At 43.4% G+C, this 23,246-nt stretch overlaps 1 protein-coding gene across 2 annotated transcripts in view; it reads left to right on the top strand.

The window, feature by feature from the left end:
* Window positions 1-23,246, top strand: part of Mamdc2 (MAM domain containing 2) — a 152,478-nt gene that overhangs the window by 86,245 nt on the left and 42,987 nt on the right. For both annotated transcript variants that reach the window (XR_015627734.1, NM_001100696.1), the window contains 3 exon segments: window positions 3,118-3,211; window positions 7,900-8,043; window positions 10,451-10,716. Coding sequence is in view for 1 of the 2 variants with exons in the window: in NM_001100696.1 (NP_001094166.1) it covers window positions 3,118-3,211; window positions 7,900-8,043; window positions 10,451-10,716 (504 nt within the window). In the remaining variant the exon portion in view is untranslated.

Below are 23,246 nucleotides of genomic sequence, written 5' to 3'. Positions count from 1 at the left end.
CAGTAGAAATGGCTGTAAGGTCATCTAGAATTCCCTGAGACACGAGAAAGCAAAAAGTCTGGTACAAACTGTCCAACAGCCCCGGATGAAGCTGTGCCTTCAAAGGACAGGACAATCTTCTGTGATCACGATGTAGTTTTCTCCTCCGGGCGTTCAAGCCAGCCAGCGCTGGCACAAGGGTAGTCTGGCTGGTTATTCAACTGATAGCCCTTTGGCTCTAAGAATCCAGACAGCAAGAGAAGAATCCCAGAGCTGCTAATTGGAAGATTAGATTACGGTACTCAGCACCTTTGCTTAGTTACAGGAAAACACACACCAGGTCAATTTTGAAGAATTTTCTAAGCAAATAAACAAAAAAATCAAAAACAAAAAGTCCATAACTTTCTTCATTGCAACAAAAACAATGTTATAGAATCGGACGTAAACTTAACATTATTTAAAACGAATCTTTGTGTTCTTATCTTACAACATTTTACCGTTATATACAGGATAAATATCCCAAGCAAAAGAATTAGAAAAGTCAAAGAAACGAAACTAAGTTTAACAACAGTGGCAAATACAACTGACTTTATGGTGTGTGTTACTATAGACCTTTCTTTAAGCCCATATCCAAATCCATAGCTCTGGCCGTGTGTGTCTTTCAGAACTTGTAAGTATGGTCCATGCTTACTGCCCACTGAAGTACATACATAAAATCATGCTCATATCCACAGAGGACAAAGGAGAAATGTTCAAGAAGTCTGACATCTTTTTTCTAGGTCACACAGCTGAGCGACACCAGAGAGCTTGGGGGACTTCCTAGACTAAAATCTAGTACTCAGCTGTAGGAAGAGCTTCAGTCTGTCTGAGGTCCCCCCCCCCCCGGGCTGCAAGCTGGGGGTGCAGCATCATAGTTGCTCTGCATGTAAGACTGGTGTGAACATTTGCATCTAGCTATAAGGAGAGCTTAGTTGCCATGGTATTAATACCCACCACCCCGTTTCACTTCGTACTTTCTGATGTATCTTCGCCAGTTCCCTTTAAAGAACAGAAATGGCTTATTCCTCTGGCTGCTTTTCAGTGGCGCCATCTGCTAGCCTGCTGCAGAACTGGAGAAGGCTGGCTCGGTCTCCATTTCCAATGTGCTCTGTCTGCTGCTGGTGTGCCTGACACTCCTCCACCTCCTTCACATCCCTCTCAGCTCCCTAACCCCAAACAGCCCCAGAGAGAGCACGGTGCCTTTGTAGAATGTGTGCTATTTCCTGTCACAAAGTCTGGCCAGGCTTTGATTTGCTCTTACAGCCCAGTGGAAATTTTTCTCTGACTTTGGTCACAAGAAGGCAAAGAAATGCTGCCCCAGAACATATTCCTTCTATTAAAATCAAATGAGTCACATGTTAGTGCACATTCAGGCAAGCATGTGTATACACATGTGCACGCACATGCATGTACACACCCGTGTGTGTACTCATACATACACAGATGGTGTCTTCTTTATCAATTTCTTTTGTACAGCATAAACTCTTTAGGTAACATTTGCATGAATAGAGCGTTGCTGAATTTTTTTTATAAATCGGCACTGGAAACTCATCTTGCTGAGTACTATTAACCGTACCATTCATCTTTGGACCCACATGTGTGGGATTTTGCTCCACTAGTCTGAGTCTGTCATTTGGGTTGTTTGCTCTTACTAATTGCCAAGAAAAGGAATTGGCCCTGGAGCAATCAGTCAATCCAATGTCCCCACTTTCAAAAGGAAAATAAACATGGATTTTTCTGAACAGAGAACCCTGGCATATGGGCTGTGATTGCAGACCCATGTTGGAAGGGGCTTCTTAATCTCTCTGTTCAATATGAACAAAGTCTTTCCCCTTCCTCTAACAGTCCCAGTGTCTTTGTGCTGGAGGTGGGAGGAGTGTACACATCAAATTTCCCCTTTTATAAAGACTACGAGAATATCAGGCATTTGAAATAGAGCCCCATCCTTCTACGGTATGATGGCATCTTACCATACTCTCCAATGGGGTAACAAACTGATTTCCTAGGGATTAGGACCCTGGGTAGCAGCAGCCTCCTTTAGATAGATTTGCCTTCTGCACTCTCAAGAGTCTGCATCACAGACTTCGTGCAACTTCATGCGTTTATACCTTCCTGGCCCTGGCCTGCATTTAAGTTTGAAGCCGTGGCCCGCAATGTGCCTCAGCGGCCACCTCACAGAGCATAGACTGTGCACCTGGATTCTTTTCCTTACACAGCTTGGGCATGTGCTGATCACAACTGGTGCTTTATTGTCTCAGAGAGAAAGTTCAAAGTCAGTGGGTGGGAGACGATAAAGTAAAGCTGTCGCTGCTCCATGGTCTTCATAAATTCATTGGAACATGGCTAGAAAGGCCTAGTCACAGCGCTCGTCTCTGACTACTGTGTCCTTGCCCAGGCTCTCGTCTGGAGTGCCGTGGGGCAAGGGGCACAGACAGATTAGAGCTTAGCTTCCTGTAGATAATGGAAGAACCTAATTTATTTTCTTCACCGACTTTTTCCTGTAGGTGATGATCATGTTGTCAATCAATTCTGGAATCTGTCTGAAATGTCTTGGGCATGCTAGTTGGTACTCAAGGAATAGGGGATAGGATGCCCAGTAAATACAAATTTCAAGTGTCCTGGTCCATTATGGCTGGGTTGTTACAACAAAATACCATAACCTCAGTGTTGTATCAACATCAGAAATTCGTCTCCCAGAGTTGGGAAACTGAGAAACCCAAGATCAACATGCTAGCAGGGCCATCTTCCATGGTGTCTCCACATAGAAGAAAGCTCCTTGGGACTCCTATCATTAAACTTATGAATGAGGGCTTCACCCTCGTGGAGCTAATCACTTCCTCAAAGGGCTCACCTTCAATATCACTGAATTGAGGATTAGACGTCAGAAGATAATGTTTCAGCAGGCAAACAGAATGATTTCATTTTCATTGAAAGAGGCTGTGGGTTGAGAGGAGTACTGACCAAACACTTACATGTTGGAAAAGACTTGCATGAGTCCTTGTCACTTGGCCTCAGTTGGTTTGATCTATGTGTCACTTTTAATCATGTAAGAGCAAGGCAGTATGTAAATATATGCTGAGCTGTCATTTTCCTTCCCAGGTTATTTTTGAAGTTGCCTTCAATGGTCCCAAAGGAGGCTATGTTGCCCTGGATGATATTTCTTTCTCTCCTGTTCACTGCCAAAATCAGACAGGTGAGTCCTGCTTACTCTTCCTCTTTTGGAATGTGCCTGCCTCACCAGATGCCCAGAGTTGGCACTTGTTTTATACTGCCTTTAATTGTCTCACCTTTTGTCTTACCTTGTCTTTAAAAGGTCATCAACTGAATATATCATTTTTGCTAAACTGTTACCTTCTTTCAGCCCACATATAATGGATTTAATTTCATTGATACTGTGCACAAGCTTTCATGAGGCTCTTTTCCCCTCCCAATTAGCAAGGAAAATTTAAATATTAATTTACCTAAATTCATTTACTTCTCTAAATAATACCTTGGTTCCATAAATGAGTAACTCAATAGAATGAGGGAGGGAACCCTTACAACCTACTGGATAGAATTATAAAAACTCTAATTTATAAATCTCCAAGATTCATAATGTCCTTACTCATATATACTATATATACTATATATATATTAGTATTCAGTAGATATTTCTGGAATGGCTTTGGCTAAACAATAGGTACTGTTAACTTAATTAACTTCTTTTTCAAAGTGAACACTCACAAAACTTTTATCAGGGCCAAAATTAAAATTCCATAACTTGGATGTTTAAAAAGAGAGGGAAATCTCTACTTTCTGAGAAAATTGGTGAACACAAGTGTTTTACAATAAGGATGGCAGTTAAATACACAGTTAAATGCAATTGACCTTACTGTTCAGTCAATTCATCTCCTCACAACACCCAGGGCGACACTGTGCCTATCCCATCTTACTAACAAGCATTCTTTCTGTATCTGGAGCATGGGAAATCATTATGGGAGCTGACCTTTGTGGCCTGACTTTCTCTCAAGATAGAACTGGTCTGTAATATGCTTTTGGCTATATCCTATCAAGTAGACTAAGATAACATTTCCCACTTGAGCTAAATTCTTATTCCCAAATTAAAGAGAAGCCTAATTTGCTGAAACTAAGGACTTTTTGTGGTGGTTTGAATGAAAATGACCCCGATAAGCTCATAGGGAGTGACACTACTAGAAGATGTGACCTTGTTGGAGGAAGTGTATCCCTGGAATGGGCTTTCAGGTCGAAATGCTCAACCCTGGCCCAGTATCACAATCTCTTCCTTCTGCCTAAGGATGTAGATCTCTAAGCTATTTCTCCAGTACTATCTGACTATGTACCACTGTGCTTCTTCCCATGGCAATAATGGACCAAACCTCTGAACTGTAAGCCAGCCCCAGTGGAATGTTCTCCTTTACAAGAGTTGCTATGGTCATGGTGTCTCTTTGAAACAATGAAACCCTAACTAAAACATTTGTTGCTGCTGCTGCTGCTGCTGTTGTTGTTGTTGTTGTTGTTTCACTAATTCTAGTTTTTTAAGGGGAGTTAAATGAGACCATCTCAATCCACACAGGGAGGCAAGTACACCACCTCCTAATCAACCCAGCTAACTCTGTGTAAGGCGAGATGTAGAAGTAGCCAGGAGGTAACAAAGGCAACCTTGCTGGTGCTTCAAAAGAGATACAGAATGTGTGTTAGCACTTCCCCACATCATTGGTCTGACTGGTGAACAGGAGGGAATAAAAGATTCCAGCAAAATGAGGCTACTTGAGAGGAGCAGTGTCTCCTCAGTGTGTAATTCACTCACTTAAGCTGATTTCCCTGCAGAACCCACGTGGTTTTTTTTTCATACAGTAGACTATATTGGCCTTTAGAATTCCTTATTATGCCAACCTTACTTTTAAAAATTCTTAATCGCATCATGTTAGTATTATGAGCCGAGGACCAGGAACCCAGATTCTCATCCCTTTCTTCACACTCATAAGCTGTGTGATCTTGTCAGCTAATGAGGTTGTCTAAAAGGCCTCCATTCCTAAGAAGTTCAAAGGTCAGAAAGCAAGTGATTACATGAGGACACTTTCTGACAAGCTGTTTCAAAGGGTTTCCTTTTCCTACCAACTGATACTCAGTGACTTGCATCTGCATCCGCCTCCGGTTCCTCCCTATGCATCCAGCACACCCTTCATATGCCCCAGCCACTCAGTGTCTTTTATCTTCCTTTGACCCAAACTGCTCAAAGTAGCTGTGAGCAAGGACTTTGCCTCCACCTCAGATGCTGGGTAGCTCCATGAAGGTCCCCATCGTCAGCTCTCAGATGCTGCCTGAATATTCTACATAAAGCAGATTTAGTCAATGATCTCCACTTTTGAAACTTTCTATCAGATCACAGACAAATCATTTTTAAGACGGAGTATTTATCAAGTGAAGAAAATAACAAGAAAACCATGGATAGAAGGGATTTATGCTTAAAGTGTGCTTTATTAGGGCAGTTTGAGGTTCAGCCAAGTGGTCAGAAGTCACAGCAGTAACAGATACATTCTTTCCCCTCTATGTATCACTGTCACTCAGACTTCAGAGTTTACATTAAAAGTCATTGTTGGTATTACATGTTCCATGGGAGTGGACATGTTCATAATGACGTGTGCCCACCCTTACAGTGTAATACAGGCTCACACACACACACACACACACACACACACACACACACACACACCCCTGAAACCACTGGCTTTTTCCTCGTCTCCCTAATTTTGCCTTTTCCACCATGCCTGTGGTTGTGAAGTCATACAGTATGCAGCATTTTCACACTGGCTTCCTTCATTTAATATTGCACATTTATGTCTCCTCCAGGCCTCTTCGTGACTCTATAGATCATTTCTTTTTAGCACTGAGTAATGTTTCATTGTCTAAATAAACGTGACACAGCTCACGTGCCTGTTCGCCAACCGAAAACCATGGCTGATTCTCCACGTCAGCTGCTCTGAACAAAGCTGCTATAAACTTTTGAATTTCAGCACTACCTCTGCCCCTCTTACAGACCTAATAAAGGAGTTCAGATTCTCTTGCAGCTACCTAAGGCTGCTGCTCTGAGCTTCATAACTGATGAGTGATTTCACCAACCTGATCATCTCTTTGTGCCAGGGTTTTAGAAGTACCTCGCCATCTCCTGAGGTGCACAGCTGGCTATACATTTTGAATTCTTCATCTGTTTTTCATTACCAGGTAGAGAGAGGTTGGCTAAGAATTGAGATGGTGGGGTTTCTTCTGCTCTCTATTACCAATGGGAGAATGCTGAAGGGTCCTGGTGTATGTGACATCATATTAATTTCTCTCAGGCTTTGTCTCCTGGCCTTAAAGATATACACACCCTCGTTCTGGCAGAGGTGGACAGAGCAGCATGTGGGTGACTCACCAGGCTTAGAGCACTGCAGTCCTCATTTCCTTCTCTACTCTCAAGTTTAGACATGTGACCTGAAATGCCACCATGTTCCAGTTACATGGGAACAGTTTCTTCTCATTCTTTTTCTATAATGTGCCATTAGTCACTACCAAAATAAAAAAAGGAGAGAGAGAGAGAGAGAGAGAGAGAGAGAGAGAGTGTTGTGGAATGTGGGAATTCAGTGAGGAACTCCCTAGACTCTTTTCTCAGATCTCCAAAGTGATAGCATTAGGCAGGGCCAGCATTGGCCTCATCGGGCCTTGAAGAACACTATACTTCTTTATGTATTGAATTTTTTCAATATGTATCGGCAGTGCAACTGTGGAATAATTAGTAAGTTCATGAAATTTAATATTGATACAATGTTACCAGTTCTCAAAGCATGCAACAGGGTTTTTTTTTTTTTTGTCTGTTTGTTTGTTTTTTATAGCTATGTGTTTTTCTGGGTCAAAACTAAATCTTGGGTTCCTCGTAGCATTTGGTTGAATGATTCTTTTGACCATTTAATCTGGCTCTGTTCTTCTGCCCACGTGAGTACTTTCTCGGTTTGAAAATTAACTGAGAACATAGTCTTGTCCTGAACAGCCCCGAGTTGCCAGCTGGCTGATCCCAGAACGGAGGTTTCTGTAGAGACAACTTTCCAGCTATACAAAACAACACACTTTATCTCTCTGGCCCTACAATGTCCCAACTGTCACCGATCAGTCTAGGCTCATACTCCACATCGCAAACTGCTGTGGTTACAGCCCCTCTAACTCCAGAGGGCAGCCTAAGTCCTGTGTTAATAGGACCAACCATTATTCCCAAAGGAACAGGACTCTTTCTTACTCCAGCTCATCTGGGCAGTCTGGGTCAAAGGGACACTTGTGGATAGCAGGACTCAGCAAAGCCCAAACAGCAGCATCCTCTGAAAAGCCCAGTGTGACTTCGGAACTGTGTGGTTTCTGGTAAGGGCTGCTTTTCCTCAAGAGCAGCAGCCCCCACAGCTAATGGCAATCATAACTGCTCTGATGCACAGACTAGTCACCAAAGGAGAATTATCTCTGGAAAATACCATTGCTAAAACACACCTTAGAACTTAAGAGCCTCTTTTAAAATTCCTCTCCTTTTTCTTTCTTTTAAATGTTGTAGGAGTCAATTTGAAAGTTTCGAGTAAATGTTCACAGCCTTTACGTTCTCAAAGGAAATCCCTTCTGAAGCTAGCGCTTGTATATTTCTGTAGATAATCTGATCAGAGCTCCTTGCTGCCCTCCTTTTAGAGAAGAAAAGAACAATTTTCCTGTCATGTCAAAACACTGTTTTGATGATAAACCTGTCAGCCTAGTTTGCTGTGAGTCTCTCCCTTGGTCTCCCTGGCACGAATGTAGCAGTATCTGTCGAGTGTTTGATAGCGTCCTCTGAGAATCCCGGGCTGACCGCAACTTTGGTTCTCATTTGCCCAGGGCTTCCTTTCAGTGCTGTGGGAACAAGCTGCGATTTTGAGAAAGACCTCTGCAACTTTTATCAAGACAAAGAGGGTCCGGGTTGGACCAGAGTAAGAGTCAAAGCAAACATGTATCGGACAGGAGACCACACGACAGGAACAGGTGGGTCAGAGGCCTGTCAGGCCACACATCCTGGGTTCTCTCCCATTCTGCTAGCCTCCTGCCAGAGAAAGATAAGAAAAGAGGGAGAACAAAGAAGTAACAATTGGTGATGTTTGGCCATTTTTAAAAGTTGTAACTCAAGACACTATGCTACCCAAAGAATTTGCCAAGAATTATTTCCAAAGAGAAATCTTTGGAAACTGTTTTGCTCTTCATTTCAGATAAAAGGCTTTTTTTTTTTAAAAAAAAAAATCCATTTGCATTTCAATGAACAAAGGAAGTAATAGATAAATATATAGACAAATTAACATAATTCCAAGCGTAGCAGGGGTGTCTGAGACAAGGGGAACTTGTCCCCTTCTCTCTTAGTTTCTGTAGTTGGGGCTGAAAATTAAACAGATGAGAAGCAGGCTACCAAGAGAAAAAATGTGACATTCTAATACTGTATTTTTAAACACATGTGAAGACCTTCTCGGGGGAAATAAAGACTGGAAAAATACATAGGCCTGGAAGCTTATGTGTCATTTTTAACAGAGAATGGTAAAGTTGTGGAAAGTAGCAGGACAAAGGAAAGGGGGAGAGAGTAAACTGTGAGATGGTGACTGGGAAACCTGTGGAGGAAAGTAACGAAAAAACAAGGGCTTCATACTGGGTTTGCTTGTACAGATCCATTTCCGTATAGTCTCAGTCTCTACTACACTGACTTCCTGAACAGGATGTGAGCCTGGCTCATAGGAAGTGCAATGGCCCGCTTTAGATAGACAGTGAGTGGGCAGAGAGTCCTTTCCACCTCTACCGTCCTCCGGTGCCTTCAGCTCAAAATCATCAATCTGCCAGAGTGGCGTATTTGGGGTGGTCTGTTCTGATGGCCTTCGGTGCTCTGAGAGGGAATAGAGGAAGAAAATTTTGGCTGGGGACTTAAGAGTAGGCTCTATCGAGGACAAGATTCTGTGAGGTCTCTCAGTGAGGAGACAGTGACCACACCCACTGGTAGGCCGCTCAAAGGGAGAGGAGCAGCGAGGAGGATGGAGAGGATAACGGATGGACTGCGGGTTTGGAAGAGCAGAGTAAGCACTGGGGGTTATTAGAAAGGCAATAAGAAGCCACTGAAAGGCTTTGAACACGAAACGGAAAGATGATATTCCGATTTCGAAAAATGTCTGGCTGTTGTGTGGCCACCCATATTTGTCCATCGCCCTCACAAAGTACCCCAGACTGGGGCTTACACACCAACTGCTTTCTGTCACATCATGAGGCCGGAAGTCTGGAATCCAGGGGCTGGTGAGACTTTTCTGAGTGTCTGGCTTGCAGACAGCAGTCCCATCTCTGTCCACACAAGCCCTGTCTGTGTGGGGAGAGAGAATAAGCCCCCTGACTCTCCTTACACCGATGAGCTTTTTGTTTTTTTTAAGTACTTAGAGCAAACCCTGACCGGCCATGAAGAGAACTCATTGAGAAGAGATCAGAAAAGGGAGAAACTGTGGTGTTGGGCCTGACTTCGCATACATAGATCCACTTTAACTTGACCGCGTGGGTAGCATTGGTAGTAAGGGGACCATTGCTGCTAGGAATTCCCTCCTGTTATTTAGACCTAAGAAACGAGGAAATTGAACACAGCCGCAGCATCTGGGAGCATCAGCGCCCGACTGGTCAGAAACATGATTTTTCAGGGACGGGTTTAATATGTAGGTATATCAAGAGAAAGAACAGTGTGTTCTGCCCAGAACTCTGAGGATGCCAGGCCAGCCTGCCTTCCCTCCTCCTGATAGGCCACCACAGACGGAGCAGGGGAAATGAGCTCTTTGAGGACTATGACCCAGTTCAAGACATCCAGTAGTCCCAAGCTCATTCATTCTTTTTTATTAAAAAAAATTCTTTGTTATAAAAAAAAGTATAATTCCTACTTAATGCCATGAGTCTGAGTCTGTATACTATAAGATCTACACTGTTTCATAACATCCACTTGAATTTCTAAGAGGTTTCATTTGTTATCCAGGTCTAAGAACATTGTATAGATGTTTTTTGTTTTTTGTTTGTTTGTTTGTTTGTTTCTAAAAGCACAGACGTTAGAAAGCCTCTTATATGGTTTAAAACCTATGGAAGTAGTCTCTGAAGGAAAACTCCATTGCCTTAACTGGTTTCCACCTGACTGTGTGAGCTCACTCTGCATTACTGTTGCGTTAAATTGGTGGTTCTCAACCTTCCTGTGACTCTTTTAATACATCTCCTTATGTTGTAGGGACCCCCCAACCATAAAATAATTTCATTATCTCATTGCTACTTGATAACTGCCATTTTGCTACATGTAAATGTCTGATATGCGGGATGTCTGCTATGTGACCCCCAAAGGGATCGTGAACCCCCAGGTGGAGAACCACAGCAGTAAGTGGTTTGTTTTCCCTCACAGGGCATTACCTGCTGGCCAACACGAAGTTTACATCCCAGCCTGGCTACATCGGAAGGCTTTACGGTCCCTCTCTACCAGGAAACATGCAGTACTGTGTACGCTTCCATTATGCCATCATTGGGTTTTTGAAAATGAGTGACACCCTAGCCGTTTATATCTTTGAAGAAAACCACGTGGTTCAAGAGAAGATCTGGTCTGTGCTCGAGTCCCCAAGGGGTGTTTGGATGCAAGCAGAAGTCAGCTTTAAGAAGCCCATGCCCACGAAGGTACAGTAGAACCTGCACTACCTGTGTCTGTGTTAGTCGCTAGATGTGGTTAACGATTTCTGTTTAGCTGACGGTGTATTGTTCTTCTGTACAGATTAACGCCTGCATTTGACACATATCACCCACCCAGAGACAGGCCCATGTTAATCCTTCAATTCCTTTGCATTTTTTGAATTATATCTACCTAAGAAATTTCCCTCCTCCTTCCCTCCCCCTCCATCTATTCTGCCTCTCTCTGTCTCTGTCTCTCTCTTACACACACACACACACACACACACACACACACACACACACACACACACACACCAATGATGAAATTTAAAAAAGATGAGATCCTTGTCCCTGGGCCTTCACTGTGGCTGTAAGGTCAATACTCAAGGCCTTAGCAGAGCACAGGATAAAGACAGACTGCTCACTAGACCTACGGAGCCAGCTGACCCCACTCAGAGACTGACACAGTGAACCCTCAGCTGCTGATTTTGTTAGCAACGTGAAGAGAAAAACAGACTCCATAAATCAAGGAGAATACAGAGAAATGGCAGTAACCTCCCAGGCTTAACAACTCATAAACTCAGGGAAGTTTCACAGATGCAATAAATTCTGTGACCCACAAAACATGAAACCAGTGTAGAAAAAATCATTTTGTTAACAAATTTTTCTTGAATCTCCTCTCTGTATTAGAAAAAGGCCCAAAGAAAGTAAACAAAGGGCCTGTCCTCCAAATGTATGTCACATGATGGGAGTTCAGTGTCTATCATTGAGTGAATGGGTAAGAAAGCTCATCATCCAGGAGTTACCCCAATTCCAAGTTGCCCAAGAAGGGTTAAAACCATGGGAGAGCTTGCTGCTTAGACAGTTCCAGTGGATCTTTCTTTGTACAATATCTCTTCACACGTGCAGTGTAGTGGTACTAGAATCCTGGCTTCTCTATTCTTCTTAAACATCTCAAAGAATTATGTTGCTTTCCCATTATCAATCACACACACATGCATACACGCACACACACTCGAGCACACACACATACACTTTCCAGTCTTACATAATTAAGGTGCATCAAAAAGGAGAATTTTTTGTTATGCTTTAAATTCAATTTTGTTGCTTTTTAAAAGAAAATATAATAAGTATCTCATTCACTTATTTGGATTACATGTCTTTATTCATTCATCTATGTGTCTGTTCCTTTATTCAACCATCATTTATTCTGTATGTGTTTGATGCAAGGGACATAAAAGATAAATGAATCTCAGGTCATGAGTCTGAGGTCACAAGTGACAGCAGGTTGAGATACCTGAGGCTGTGGCGATACATCCAGTAAATGTCACTGTCTCACAAGGGTTGCTCAAAAGTTACAAAAGTGGTTCTACTCATTGGTATTGAAAATAATATCACCCAGACTTGGCAGTGCTAATGTTTGGAAGGTCAAGGGTCAAGCCACAGCAGCTTCTAACCCCTGATCCTCCTCTCCTCCACAACCTCTACTGCCAAGTACCGATCTGTTCAGGAGTCTGCTCAATCCTGTACAGTGAGTCCCTGTGGTTACCTGACTCCCATGAAGCTGGAAGGAGCCTCCTAGCAGATAGGCCTGCCCCAGAGGTTCTGCCTTTTCCTCCTTTGGAAGCTGAGCACCAAGCAGCCCAGCTACTGTGCAAATTCCTCAACCGCTGAAGGGAAAATTGGAGCCAGACCCAGTCAGGGGAGAGGAATCAGGATAGAGGACCTAGAAGGAACTGGGCATGGATTTAAATAGAAGTTGAACAGGGAAATCCCCTTCTAAAAGATTCTGGAAGCTCCAGTTCTAGAAGATCCTAGAAGCTCTAGTTCTAGAAGATTCTAGAACCTCTAGTTCTAGAAGATTCTAGAGTCTCTACTTCTAGAAGATTCTAGAGCCTCTACTTCTAGAAGATTCCTGCTGGGAAGAACTAGTTCCTCAGAGTGGGAGAAGAGTTCGTAACTCATGAGAGAGGGTGCTATAAGTAGGGAGGAAATGAAGCTTGCTTCTTATGGTATATACACATGTGGATTTGCATGTTTAGATGATATGTTTTCATGGATTTATATGCACATGAAAGCTAGTTAAGACAAGCGATACAGTGAAGAGCCAGTGCGCTCTACTCCTGAACACAAACTACAATTCTGTTTTCCTCTGAGGGGTTTCCTTCCAGATTTGCCATGTTTTCCTCCATTAACTTTAACTGTGTTTTCTGATTCTCCGCTATGAAAAAAATAAGAACTCCTTTTTATAACTTTTAGTGGTATTTATTTGTGTTCTCATAACTTATAACTTTACCTCAATCATGTCAAAAGTTAGATACTGTCTATTTGCACCTACTTTATAATATGAATAAATCCTCACTCATAATTTTCCTTTACTTTCTTTGCCCATTTCAGATATATAGTTATGTTGACATTGTTATGACCTAAACATACACTTAGATTCCTACTAAGCCCTCTGTGCTTGACCTTGAACAAATATCCCAGCAGGGACCCTGTTGACATCATAAGGCAGACAATTCTGCCTTTGAATAGCTTATTAGATTTTAGACTTCTATAGTTATTGCAACAACCAAAGTTATTTGCACATTTCTAAAAGCCCTGAGAGGTGCCATGGCATTCTTGGATGAGAACCATTGCTCTATGAGCTGATTCTAAGACTTAGAGTAGTCTGTCTCTAAGGGCAAACCCTGTTTGCTTCTTTACTCTCTGCCCACTGTTTTGTAGCAGAGTTAGAGTGAACCCTTCTCCTGCCATAGCCCCCTGGCCTTTTCTTATTAGTGTCTGTGTGCTTTGCTTTCTTTTCTATATATAGGAAATTGAACTATACCAAATCCAGAATTGGGAGACTAACACATTTTCAGTGGCTAAAGATTTGAGCAAGTGCATGTTTTCCTGAAATCCTTGCTCAGCTCTCCTACTCTGAGATGCTGGGAGATATTCCTGCATGCTCACAGATTTGGATGGATGCTCTTTGGATGTCCAAGAAGCTAGAGTTAGATGTGTAGTCCTTGTGTAAGTGCCCTTCAATGCCTCCAAGAGAAGTATTTCAGAAGTGCAGCACCAAACCTGTGCTATTGTTCCCCACATGCGGTTTCTGTGCACAGAGGTATGTTTCTCCAAATACTCATTGCATTTAGAAAAGAGCATTAAGTCACAAGGCACTGAAAAGAGGCACAGGGTAAGGGCTTGTCAGCTGTTACATGTCTAGAAGTTTCTTTTGACTGCTTTCTACAGTTTGATCACTCAATGTTTATTTTCACTTATTCTATACTGGAGGAAGCATAAGAGATTTTCTGAGCATACTGAGCTTCACATACATCTTTATAATAGTTGGAATGTATAATGACTAATGAAAAATGTTATGTATAATGCAATAAAATTCCTGGGACTTCTAGAACATTCCAGGATCAACCTAGGTCAAAACCAGGGCCTACATGGCTGTTCATCGACTATCTAGTTTTGTGCCCAGCAGTGTACTCTCTCAATATCGATCCTTAACATCCTCCAACAATCCATTTCCGGGGGTTGGGGAGCTAAAATCTCAGCGTGCTAGAACATTGGATTCTTCTTAGTTTCTCCGTACTCTCCTTCAGATCACAGGCAAGATGATTATGTTGGCTCTCTAAGACTTGCTTTCTCTGTCTCACTTGCCACCACCTCACACAAAAAATCACCATCATACTCATCCCAGTTCCTTGAGACCTCTCTAGTGTCGGTGACCCCAGCCTGCAGTCTCTCTGCTCTGAACCAGCAGTCTGATGGCTTTCCTGAAGCAGAGGTCAGAAGATGCCATTTCCCCTACAAAGCTCTCCCACAGCCTGCAGGACAGAGCTGCCTCTTTGACTATAGCTAGAGGTCCAAGTGATCTGGCGCTCACCTACACTGCTGACTTTACCCACTCTGCTTGGCTCATAGGGGCACAGTCTTGTGGGACTCCTCTCTGGCCGTAAGTGTGAAGGCCAAGCCTTCACGGCCTTTTCACATGTAATCCCTTCTGCATTGAGTGTCCTTCCACTGCAGTTCCCATGTCCCCTGGTTCCCAGGCCACTGTCCCACATGAAGGGCTTCCTCTCAGACAGGAACTTTTCAGACCACTCAGTTCATCCCCTCTTTCCACATCCACAGATTGTTCCGAACATTGATTCTCTCATTTTGTACACCACAACTATGCCAACCCAAAATTATCTAATTTTTGTTTACTTTTTTATTACCTATCTCCTCTTTCATGAAAGCAAAGCCTTTGTATAGATGAGGACTTTATCAGCTTTTTATCATCTCTGTACACCTTGTGTGAATTTCCTTAAGCAGAAAAAATATTATGATCACATTTAACAGAAAAGTTTGGAAAAAAAATATGGACACTGAGCCAGGCAGTGGTCTTGGCACTTAGGAGGCAGAAGCAGGTAGATCTCTGAGTTCAAGGCCAACCTGGTCTACATAGCAAGATCCAGGACAAGCCAGGGCTACACAAAAAAAAAAAAAAAAACCCTGCCTAGCAAAACAAAATAAAAGCAAAGGACACTGTTCAGTCCCATGGCTTTGAAGTGGCAGGGCTGAGAGAGACAGGGTCTGGACTCACTGACTCCAGAACATATGTTGTTTATATGCAATGCTCATATGCTGCCCAGTCCTCTCTTGACTGATGTCAAATGACAGTATTGGGTGGGAAGGAAAATCCAGCCCTGAAACTTAGATTAGGTTAGCAAATAAATCTAAGGATTTATTAAACTAATTCTCCAATGATATATTGTAGACATGAGTTTGGCTCCTAGAGGGGATCAGACTTCAAAGTGGTTCACGACAGATACAGCAGAGTGAGTTAGTGGGGAAATGCAGCACACTTCCTCCGGTGCTGGGCTGTGGGTCCTCTGTCACTCATGGCTTCATACTCTAGGTAGTTATGTGACAGTTCCCTGTGTAACCTTCCATTTTCTCCCATGTAAAAGGGGCGCCTGGTAGTACTTACTGCATAAAATCGTCCTGTGCATCACACGAAATTGGATGAAGTATGTAGTCTGTCTGCTAGCACATAATTAACACTATTAAACTCAGCTCAACACAGACACGGAGGAAGAACAAAGAACAAAGGCTGCTTTTCTAGGTCACAACATTCATTTAGTGCACAGATAATTCTATATCTTGATTTTTTTTTTTTTTTTGCTGTGAGGTGTTGAAAATGAGGTCAGAGTTAAATCTTTTCTTAGCAATATTAAATCTTCTTCAATAAATGGAAGGCGTGAACGACCAGGAGCCTATAATAAGATTTTGCATGGGTAAGTGTGTATATGTGTGTGTTCGCATGTGAGGTGCAGAGATGTGTGTGTGTATGTGTGTGTACGTGCGAGACAAGCCAGAGGTCAATGGTCAGGAGTCTTTCTCATTTATTTGCACCTTAGTTTTTGAGACAAAGTCTCTTACTGAACTTGGAGCTCACTGATTTGGTTAGAATATCTGGCAATCAAGCCTTCGGGATCCTCCTAGCTCTACTCCCCCCGCCCCCACACCTGGCTTTTTATGTTGGTGTCGAGCAGAGTTCAGATTCTCAGGTTTGGGTAGCAAGTGCTTTATTGGTTGAGTCATTTCTCCTGCCCCTTCTCTTCTTTTTTTTTTTTTTTTTTTTTGGTTCTTTTTTTTTTTCAGAGCTGGGGACCGAACCCAGGTCCTTGCGCTTCCTAGGCAAGCGCTCTACCACTGAGCTAAATCCCCAACTCCCCTCCCTTCTCTTCTTAAAAAAGAAAGTTTCAGAAACATTTTCAAAGGTTTACAAACCATGAAACTCTATCTTCCATGGCCCTATCAATACAATCACAGAGCTCTGCAGAATATAGAGCAGGTGGGAAAAATTATTTTGGGACCATGTGTGGTAACACATACTCATAATTCCAACATTTTGGGGGATGGCTAAGGCTGAAGGAGTCCTGGGAGTTTGTAGTTACAATAAGATCTTATATCTCAAAGGAAACAGAAGCAATTGTGTGGGTATGGTTATAGGTTAATGGGAGGGTCCAGGAAGAGGAAGAAAGAGAAGGAGAGAAAGGGGTAGGAGGGAGAGAGAACACTTGAAGGAGAGAGACAGAGAAACACACATACAAGAAGAGAGGCACAGGGTGAGGGAGGGAGGGATAGAGGGAAGGAGAGAGAAAGGGAAGGAGGGAGGAAGGGAGACTGAGACACAGAGAGACACACAGGGAAAAAAGACACACAACACAGACACATGGGGAGGAAGGAAGAAAGAAGGGAAGGAAGGAAAAAGAAAGAGAAGGAGGAGGGAAGGAGCAAGGGAAGAAACAGTTTTCTCTCAGATGCTTTTATTCAAAGCCAAACTGTGGGAAGAGACACCAGAATGAGATCAGAAATTCCATAATGGTGGCACTCGAGCTATAGCCTTTCACCCTTCAATGCTCCACTTTACATATGTTTGGTCACTGTATCATGGAGGGTAGGTCCTGAGTAACTTCTTACCTGCAACTACCTTTAGCAAAGATGCTTCAGTAGCCACTTAATTAAAAGCACTGAGGTTGGGGATAGGCTCTGTACTTTGTTAACTAAGTATTTATTTAAGCAGGAAGCGTTAAGAGGCCAGTAACTGGAGGAAGACTCTGTCTCTTCCAGGACTGGGATACTGATCAGCTCAGCAATCGTTAACTAGCAAACCATTCTAACTCCGCATCCTTACTCAGCTGTAAGACTAAGCTGCATGCATTTAAGAGAAAGCCCCCATCCATCCAAATATACATAATTTTCCCTACTAAGTTAAAAAGACCAAAACAAAAGCTTGACCATGTGTCAGCCCTTCTTAGCTATGCACCAGGAAGTACAAAACATTAGTTATGTTCCAATGAACAAGAGTTTGTTTGGAGGATTCAGTAGCATGTTAGAAACCCTTGTTAATGTTCCACTAAAGAGTCCTCTTTAGCTGTATTTAAAGGGATGACCCCCTTAGAGCACATGACTTGGAGCCTTCGAAAATGAAGCTTCCATTACTGCTATACCATAGTAACAACATGTAACCCACTGAAACTGAAACTGTGGACTTAGTTGCCTGTCTGCTTACACAAAGCCATGAGCTTCTGGAAACTAAGGAGCTGTATCTCATTTGATTTTTATTTCCGACACAATCTCTGGAAGAGAATAGGGATGCAGTAGTCAGAAGGAGGAACTGTCAATGATTGTTTGTTAGCTGCAAGGTGGAGACATACTCCGTGACAAGAGGAGCGAGGACCAATTGCACAGCCCCTGGCCGGAATGATTTGGCTCAGTTTCAGAGAATGGGACTGGGCAGCTGGCTCCATTGTTTCTGTGTCTCTGGTGAGACAGAGCGTCATGTCAAAGAGCACGTTAGCATGGGTCTGTTCGACTACCTGGTGATAGCCAGAAAGCAGTAACAAGGAATTGAAGCCAAGGCCTGGGCTTCAAAGACATAGCCTTTGTGATCCACTTCTACCTCCTCATCCCCCACAGTTATGTCACCTCCTGTACTGGCTAGTGTTGTATGTCAATTTGACACAAGTTAGATTGAGCATCAGTTGAGGGAATACCTCCATGAGATCCAGCTGTAAGGAATTTCCTCAATTACTGATCAATGGGGAAAGGCCCAGCTCTTGGTGGGTGGTGCTATTCCTTGACTGATGTCCTGAGTTTTATAAGAAAGCAGGCAATAACAAGCAAGCCAGGAGGCAGTACCCCTCCATGGACTCTGCACCAGCTCCTGCCTCCAGTTCCTGCCCTGAATTCCTTCCTTGATGAACTGTAGAGGGCCGCAATAACATTCGCCGCCGCTAGATGGCGCTGGCTTCCACTGCGCCCCACGTGGAAGGCCAGGATAGCCTCCGCAATTACAAGATGGCGCCAGCCTTCGCCACGCCAGCTGACTCCCTTTCAGGAAGTTAACTGTGCGCATGTGCAAGAGTGCCTTCGTGCCAGGTCTTTGCCCACTCCGGGGTGTGCCTTATGAGATCATGGGTAAACAACCAATCAGGTGTGGATGAGCCGCGCTAGGGTGTTTATAAGCGCACCATGCCGGCGCACGGGGCTTCCTCTTTAAGATTATAATAAAGTTTTGTCACAGTAAGGATTTCTATGTACCCGCGTGTTTCTTGCCGGCGGGAAGTCGCGCGTGGGACAATGAACTATGATCTGGAATAAACCATTCCTTCCCAACTTGCTTTTTGGTCTTGGTGCAATAGAAACCCTAAGACACCTCCCAACAGGCTACCTGAATTTGCATGAACAGACTAATCCATTCATGGAATCACAGCTACAACAATCCAGTCACTTCCTCAAAGCCCCGCCTGCATGCTGCTGAGATCACAGACCAAGGTTTCATTGCATGATAACTTCAGTGTAAACTGTTTAAGAGAACAAAGACCCTGCCAGGGTGAATATGAGGACACACACACCTATGTTGGTGCAGTATTTCCCTTTTTTAAAAGGTAATTTTTCATTACTGAAACCAAGAGCCGAGTCCTCCCTTGGAAATAAGTTCTCTCCTTAGTGTTCTGTTTTGCTCTTCCCAAGACCAGTGACCTGCACTCTCCTGACCCCTCCCTTACCCCAATACATCCTCCATTCTGCATTATGATCAGCGATCTGCTTGCCTCTGCATCATACTCTTCCCAGTCCAACCCTCTCCTGGTTTTATCACCTGCATCTTTCTAAGCTATGAGGACCCTCAGCTGCTGCTTCCTTTACCGCAGGCCTCTCAGTCCAGCTGGAGAAAGCAGGCTGACCTCCATTTTCCCTTCCGAGTTGTTGGACGAACCTTGTGGGCATTAATCTCACTGACTTACTTTCTCTCATCCCCACTGTAGCTGTTTCCATCCATTTCCCATATTCGCTAACAGACTTTCAACTTGAGCCTCCCTGTCTCCTTTGTAGGATGTGTCCTCATGGATTCATGTCTCAAAACCATGAAGGTATCTGTGTTAGCATTCCTTCTAGGCTCCGCCCCAGTTACCTGGCATCAGTCAGGTTAGTTGTTTGCCCCCTCCTCACTCTCCTCTTGCTCTCTTATCCTCTTGCACCTCTGTCCTCATCCCCTCCCCCATCTCTCTCCACGTGCTTATGGCTGGCCTCTCCTCACCCACTCCCTTCACCTCTCTCTGCCTTTGTCTTTACTCTCTCAAACCCCCTCCCCACGCCCTAAATACACTCTATACTATACCTGTCCTGTGCATCCTGTGACTGGTACCTCAGGGGGAAGGGATGCCTCAGCATGGGCCCAAAGAGGCACCCCCTGTTGTGTTTTATTAAAAAAAAAGCCAGGGGTATGTTTGGTGGAGTTGTGGTATGGAATGGGGGAAGGGGTATCTCTGGGGGCCCATGTTGGACACCCCTTCCCTCTGAGGTGCCAGTCACACAACCTTATAGTTTAGAATAGAGTTGAGGGCTGGGGAGATGGCTCAGCGGTTAAGAGCACTGACTGCTTTTTCCAGAGGTCCTGAGTTCAATTCCCAGTAACCACATGGTGGCTTACAACCATCTGTAATGGGATCCAGTGCCCTCTTCTGGTGTGTCTGAAGACAGCTATAGTGGTGTACTCATATAAATAAAATAAATATATCTTTGAAAAAATAGAATAGAGTTGATATAGGGCATGGGGATGGGGAGTTGAGAGGTTAGTAGAGACAGAGAAAAGGAGAGAAAAAGAGAGAGGGAGAGGGAGTGGAGAGAGAGAGAGAGAGAGAGAGAGAGAGAGAGAGAGAGAGAGAGAGTAGAGACCAGCCACAAATGTATGGAAAGAGAGGGAGGAGGGGAATGAGGAGAGAGGGGACAGAGGGGGAAGAGGGTAAGAGAGCAAGAGAATAGAGAAGGGGGCAAGCAGTCTCTTTTATGAGTCAGCACACCTGACTGTAGCCAGGTAACTGTGGGACAGAGCCTAGAAGGAATGCCAACACCCCCTTCCATTTGCACTTACCTCACCCAACCAAAACATATCCCTGGCTTCCTTTCTTTTTTATAAAACACAACAATCTGACCATTTGGTTCCATTCCTCCCTGAATCCTTACCTGGCATCTTTCTCTCCTGATCACTTGGCAAAGGAAGTACAGTCCTTGCTTTTAGTATACAGGAGCCTGCAAGTCTCCTGCCTCCTCTGAGGTTTGATTTCATCAACTCCCCTATCTCTATTCCTACAAACACAGCCAAAGTGTGTTGACCTCCTGCATTCTCCACACAGGAGCAAGGCTTCCCCTCATCTCCGTACATTTAAGCTGCCCCTTGCCCTCTACCTCAGAATTCAACTCCTGGCCCTGTCTTCCTTCTCCAGCATTTCTTCAAAGGGTTTCCAGCAGCCGAATGGGAATCGTTATGCTTGGGGGTGGGGACCCCACCCTTCTCCGGGGCTCTCTCAAGTGCCCCTTCCTTTGAAGCTTTAGTCTATCTGTTGGAGTGAAATCTTTATAATGAAAGAGCACTGAGTCAGGAATGTAAAGACCTGGCTTTGCATGTTGTCTCTGGCATCAACTGTGTGAATCAGAATGTAGCCTGGTCCCCTCTCTCTGAACCCCGCACAGGCTCTTAGATGAGCTCAGCCCCTGCTTGTTATATTTTTAGGCATCTCGGTAGCAGGAATTATGTTTTATTCTTCGGCAAAGTGTATTCTTTTGTAGATGCTTTCTTCTACTTATTTCCTCTTACAAAAATCTCTTTGCTTTAGGGGGAAACAAGTTGAAATTCAAGCTTGTGATTCTGATTTCCACCTTTAAATTCTTCATCTTAATTGTGCCCTTAAATAATGCCAAAGTATGTGATTGTAGACTACCTGGGGCTCTGATTGATTGATTGATTGATTGATTGATTGAATTACATCCCCATCAGCTCACACTCCCATCTCCTCCCAGGCCCACCCTTACAAATCCTTCCTCCTATTAGCACGCCCCCTCCCTTGCCACCCCAGAGAAGGGAGAGCCACCCCAGAGTACTGACACACCCTGGGATATTCAGTCCTAGTAAGACTAGGCCTCTGGACTTTTTTAAAATGTTTATTTTTGTGTATGTGAGCATTTTGCTCGCATGTGTATGTACCATGTGTATTACTAATACATTTAATATAAATTTATTCTAATAATAAATAGGTAAATAGAAGTAAGCTGAGCAATATAAAAATGGATAAGATCTACAACAAGTTAAAGAAGGAAGAAATAGGGACTGGAGAGATGGCTCAATGGTTAAGAGCACTGACTGCTCTTCCAGAGGTCCTGAGTTCAATTCCCAGCAACCACATGGTGGCTCACAACCATCTGTAATGGGATCTGATGCCCTCTTCTGGTGCATCTAAAGATAGCTACAGTGTACTCATAAATAAAGTAAATAAATCTTTAAAAAAAAAAAAGGAAGAAGTACAATTGAAAATATACAACACATCTAACTTTTTGTGTCATTGAAGACATTTTTTTACTAGTTATTTCTTTATTTACATTTCAAATGTTATTCCCTTTCCTGGTTTCCTGTCCAAAAGCCCCCTATTCCCTCACTCTCTCCTTCCTCTATAAGGGTGTTTCCCTCCTTATGCACTCCCCCCTTACTGCCCCCCGACATCCCTTACACTGGGGGTCCAACCTTGCCAGGACCAAGGGCTTCTCCTTCCACTGGTGCCCAACAAGGCCATTCTCTGCTACCTATGCAGTTGGAACCCTGGGTCAGTCAATGTATAGTCTTTGAGTAGTGGTTTAGTCCCCTGAAGCTCTGGGTGGTCGGCATTGTTGTTCTTATGGAGTTGTAAACCCCTTCAGCTCTTTCAATCATTTCTCTATTTCCTCCAACGGGGGTCCCGTTCTCAGTTTAAAGGTTTGCTGCTAGCATTTGCCTCTGTATTTGACATGTTCTGGCTGTGTCTCTCAGGAGAGATCTATATCCTGTTCCTATCAGCATGTATTTCTTTGCTTCATCAATCTTACCTAGTTTTTGTAGTTGTATATATATATATAGGCTGTGTACCCATGTGGGGCAGGCTCCAAATGGCTGTTCCTTCAGTCTCTGCTCCAAATTTTGTCTCCATCTCCCCTCCTATGGATATTTTTGTTCCCCCTTTTTAAGAAGGAGTGAAGTATCCACATTTTGGTCATCCTTCTTCTTGAGTTTCATGTGGTCCATGGATTGCATCTTGAGTAATTCGAGCTTTTGGGCTAATTTCCACTTATCAATGAGTGCATACCGTGTATCACTCAGGATGATATTTTCTACTTTAATCCATTTGCCCATGAATTTCATGATGTCATTATTTTTGATAGCTGAGAAGTACTCCATTGTGTAGATGTACCACATTTTCTGTATCCATTCCTCTGTTGAAGGGCATCTGGGCTCATTCCAGCTTCTGGCTATTATAAATATGGCTGCGATGAACATAGTGGAGCACGTGTCTTTGTTGTATGTTGGAGCATCTTTTGGGTATATCGCTTTCCTGGGTTTTTTTGTTACTTCAAATGAATTTGCAAATTGCTCTTTCCATCTCTATGAAGAATTGAGTTGATTAAAGACATTTTAAAATAATATTTATAATCAACTGAATATATATTTTAAGAATATAGAGAACATC

The sequence above is a fragment of the Rattus norvegicus genome, chromosome 1 (assembly GCF_021556685.1).
Source record: "Rattus norvegicus strain SHRSP/BbbUtx chromosome 1, alternate assembly SHRSP_T2T, whole genome shotgun sequence".
NCBI classification, from domain to species: Eukaryota; Metazoa; Chordata; class Mammalia; order Rodentia; family Muridae; genus Rattus; species Rattus norvegicus.
Note: the sequence above shows the minus strand (reverse complement) of the source record. Positions and strands in the feature narration are given on the sequence as shown.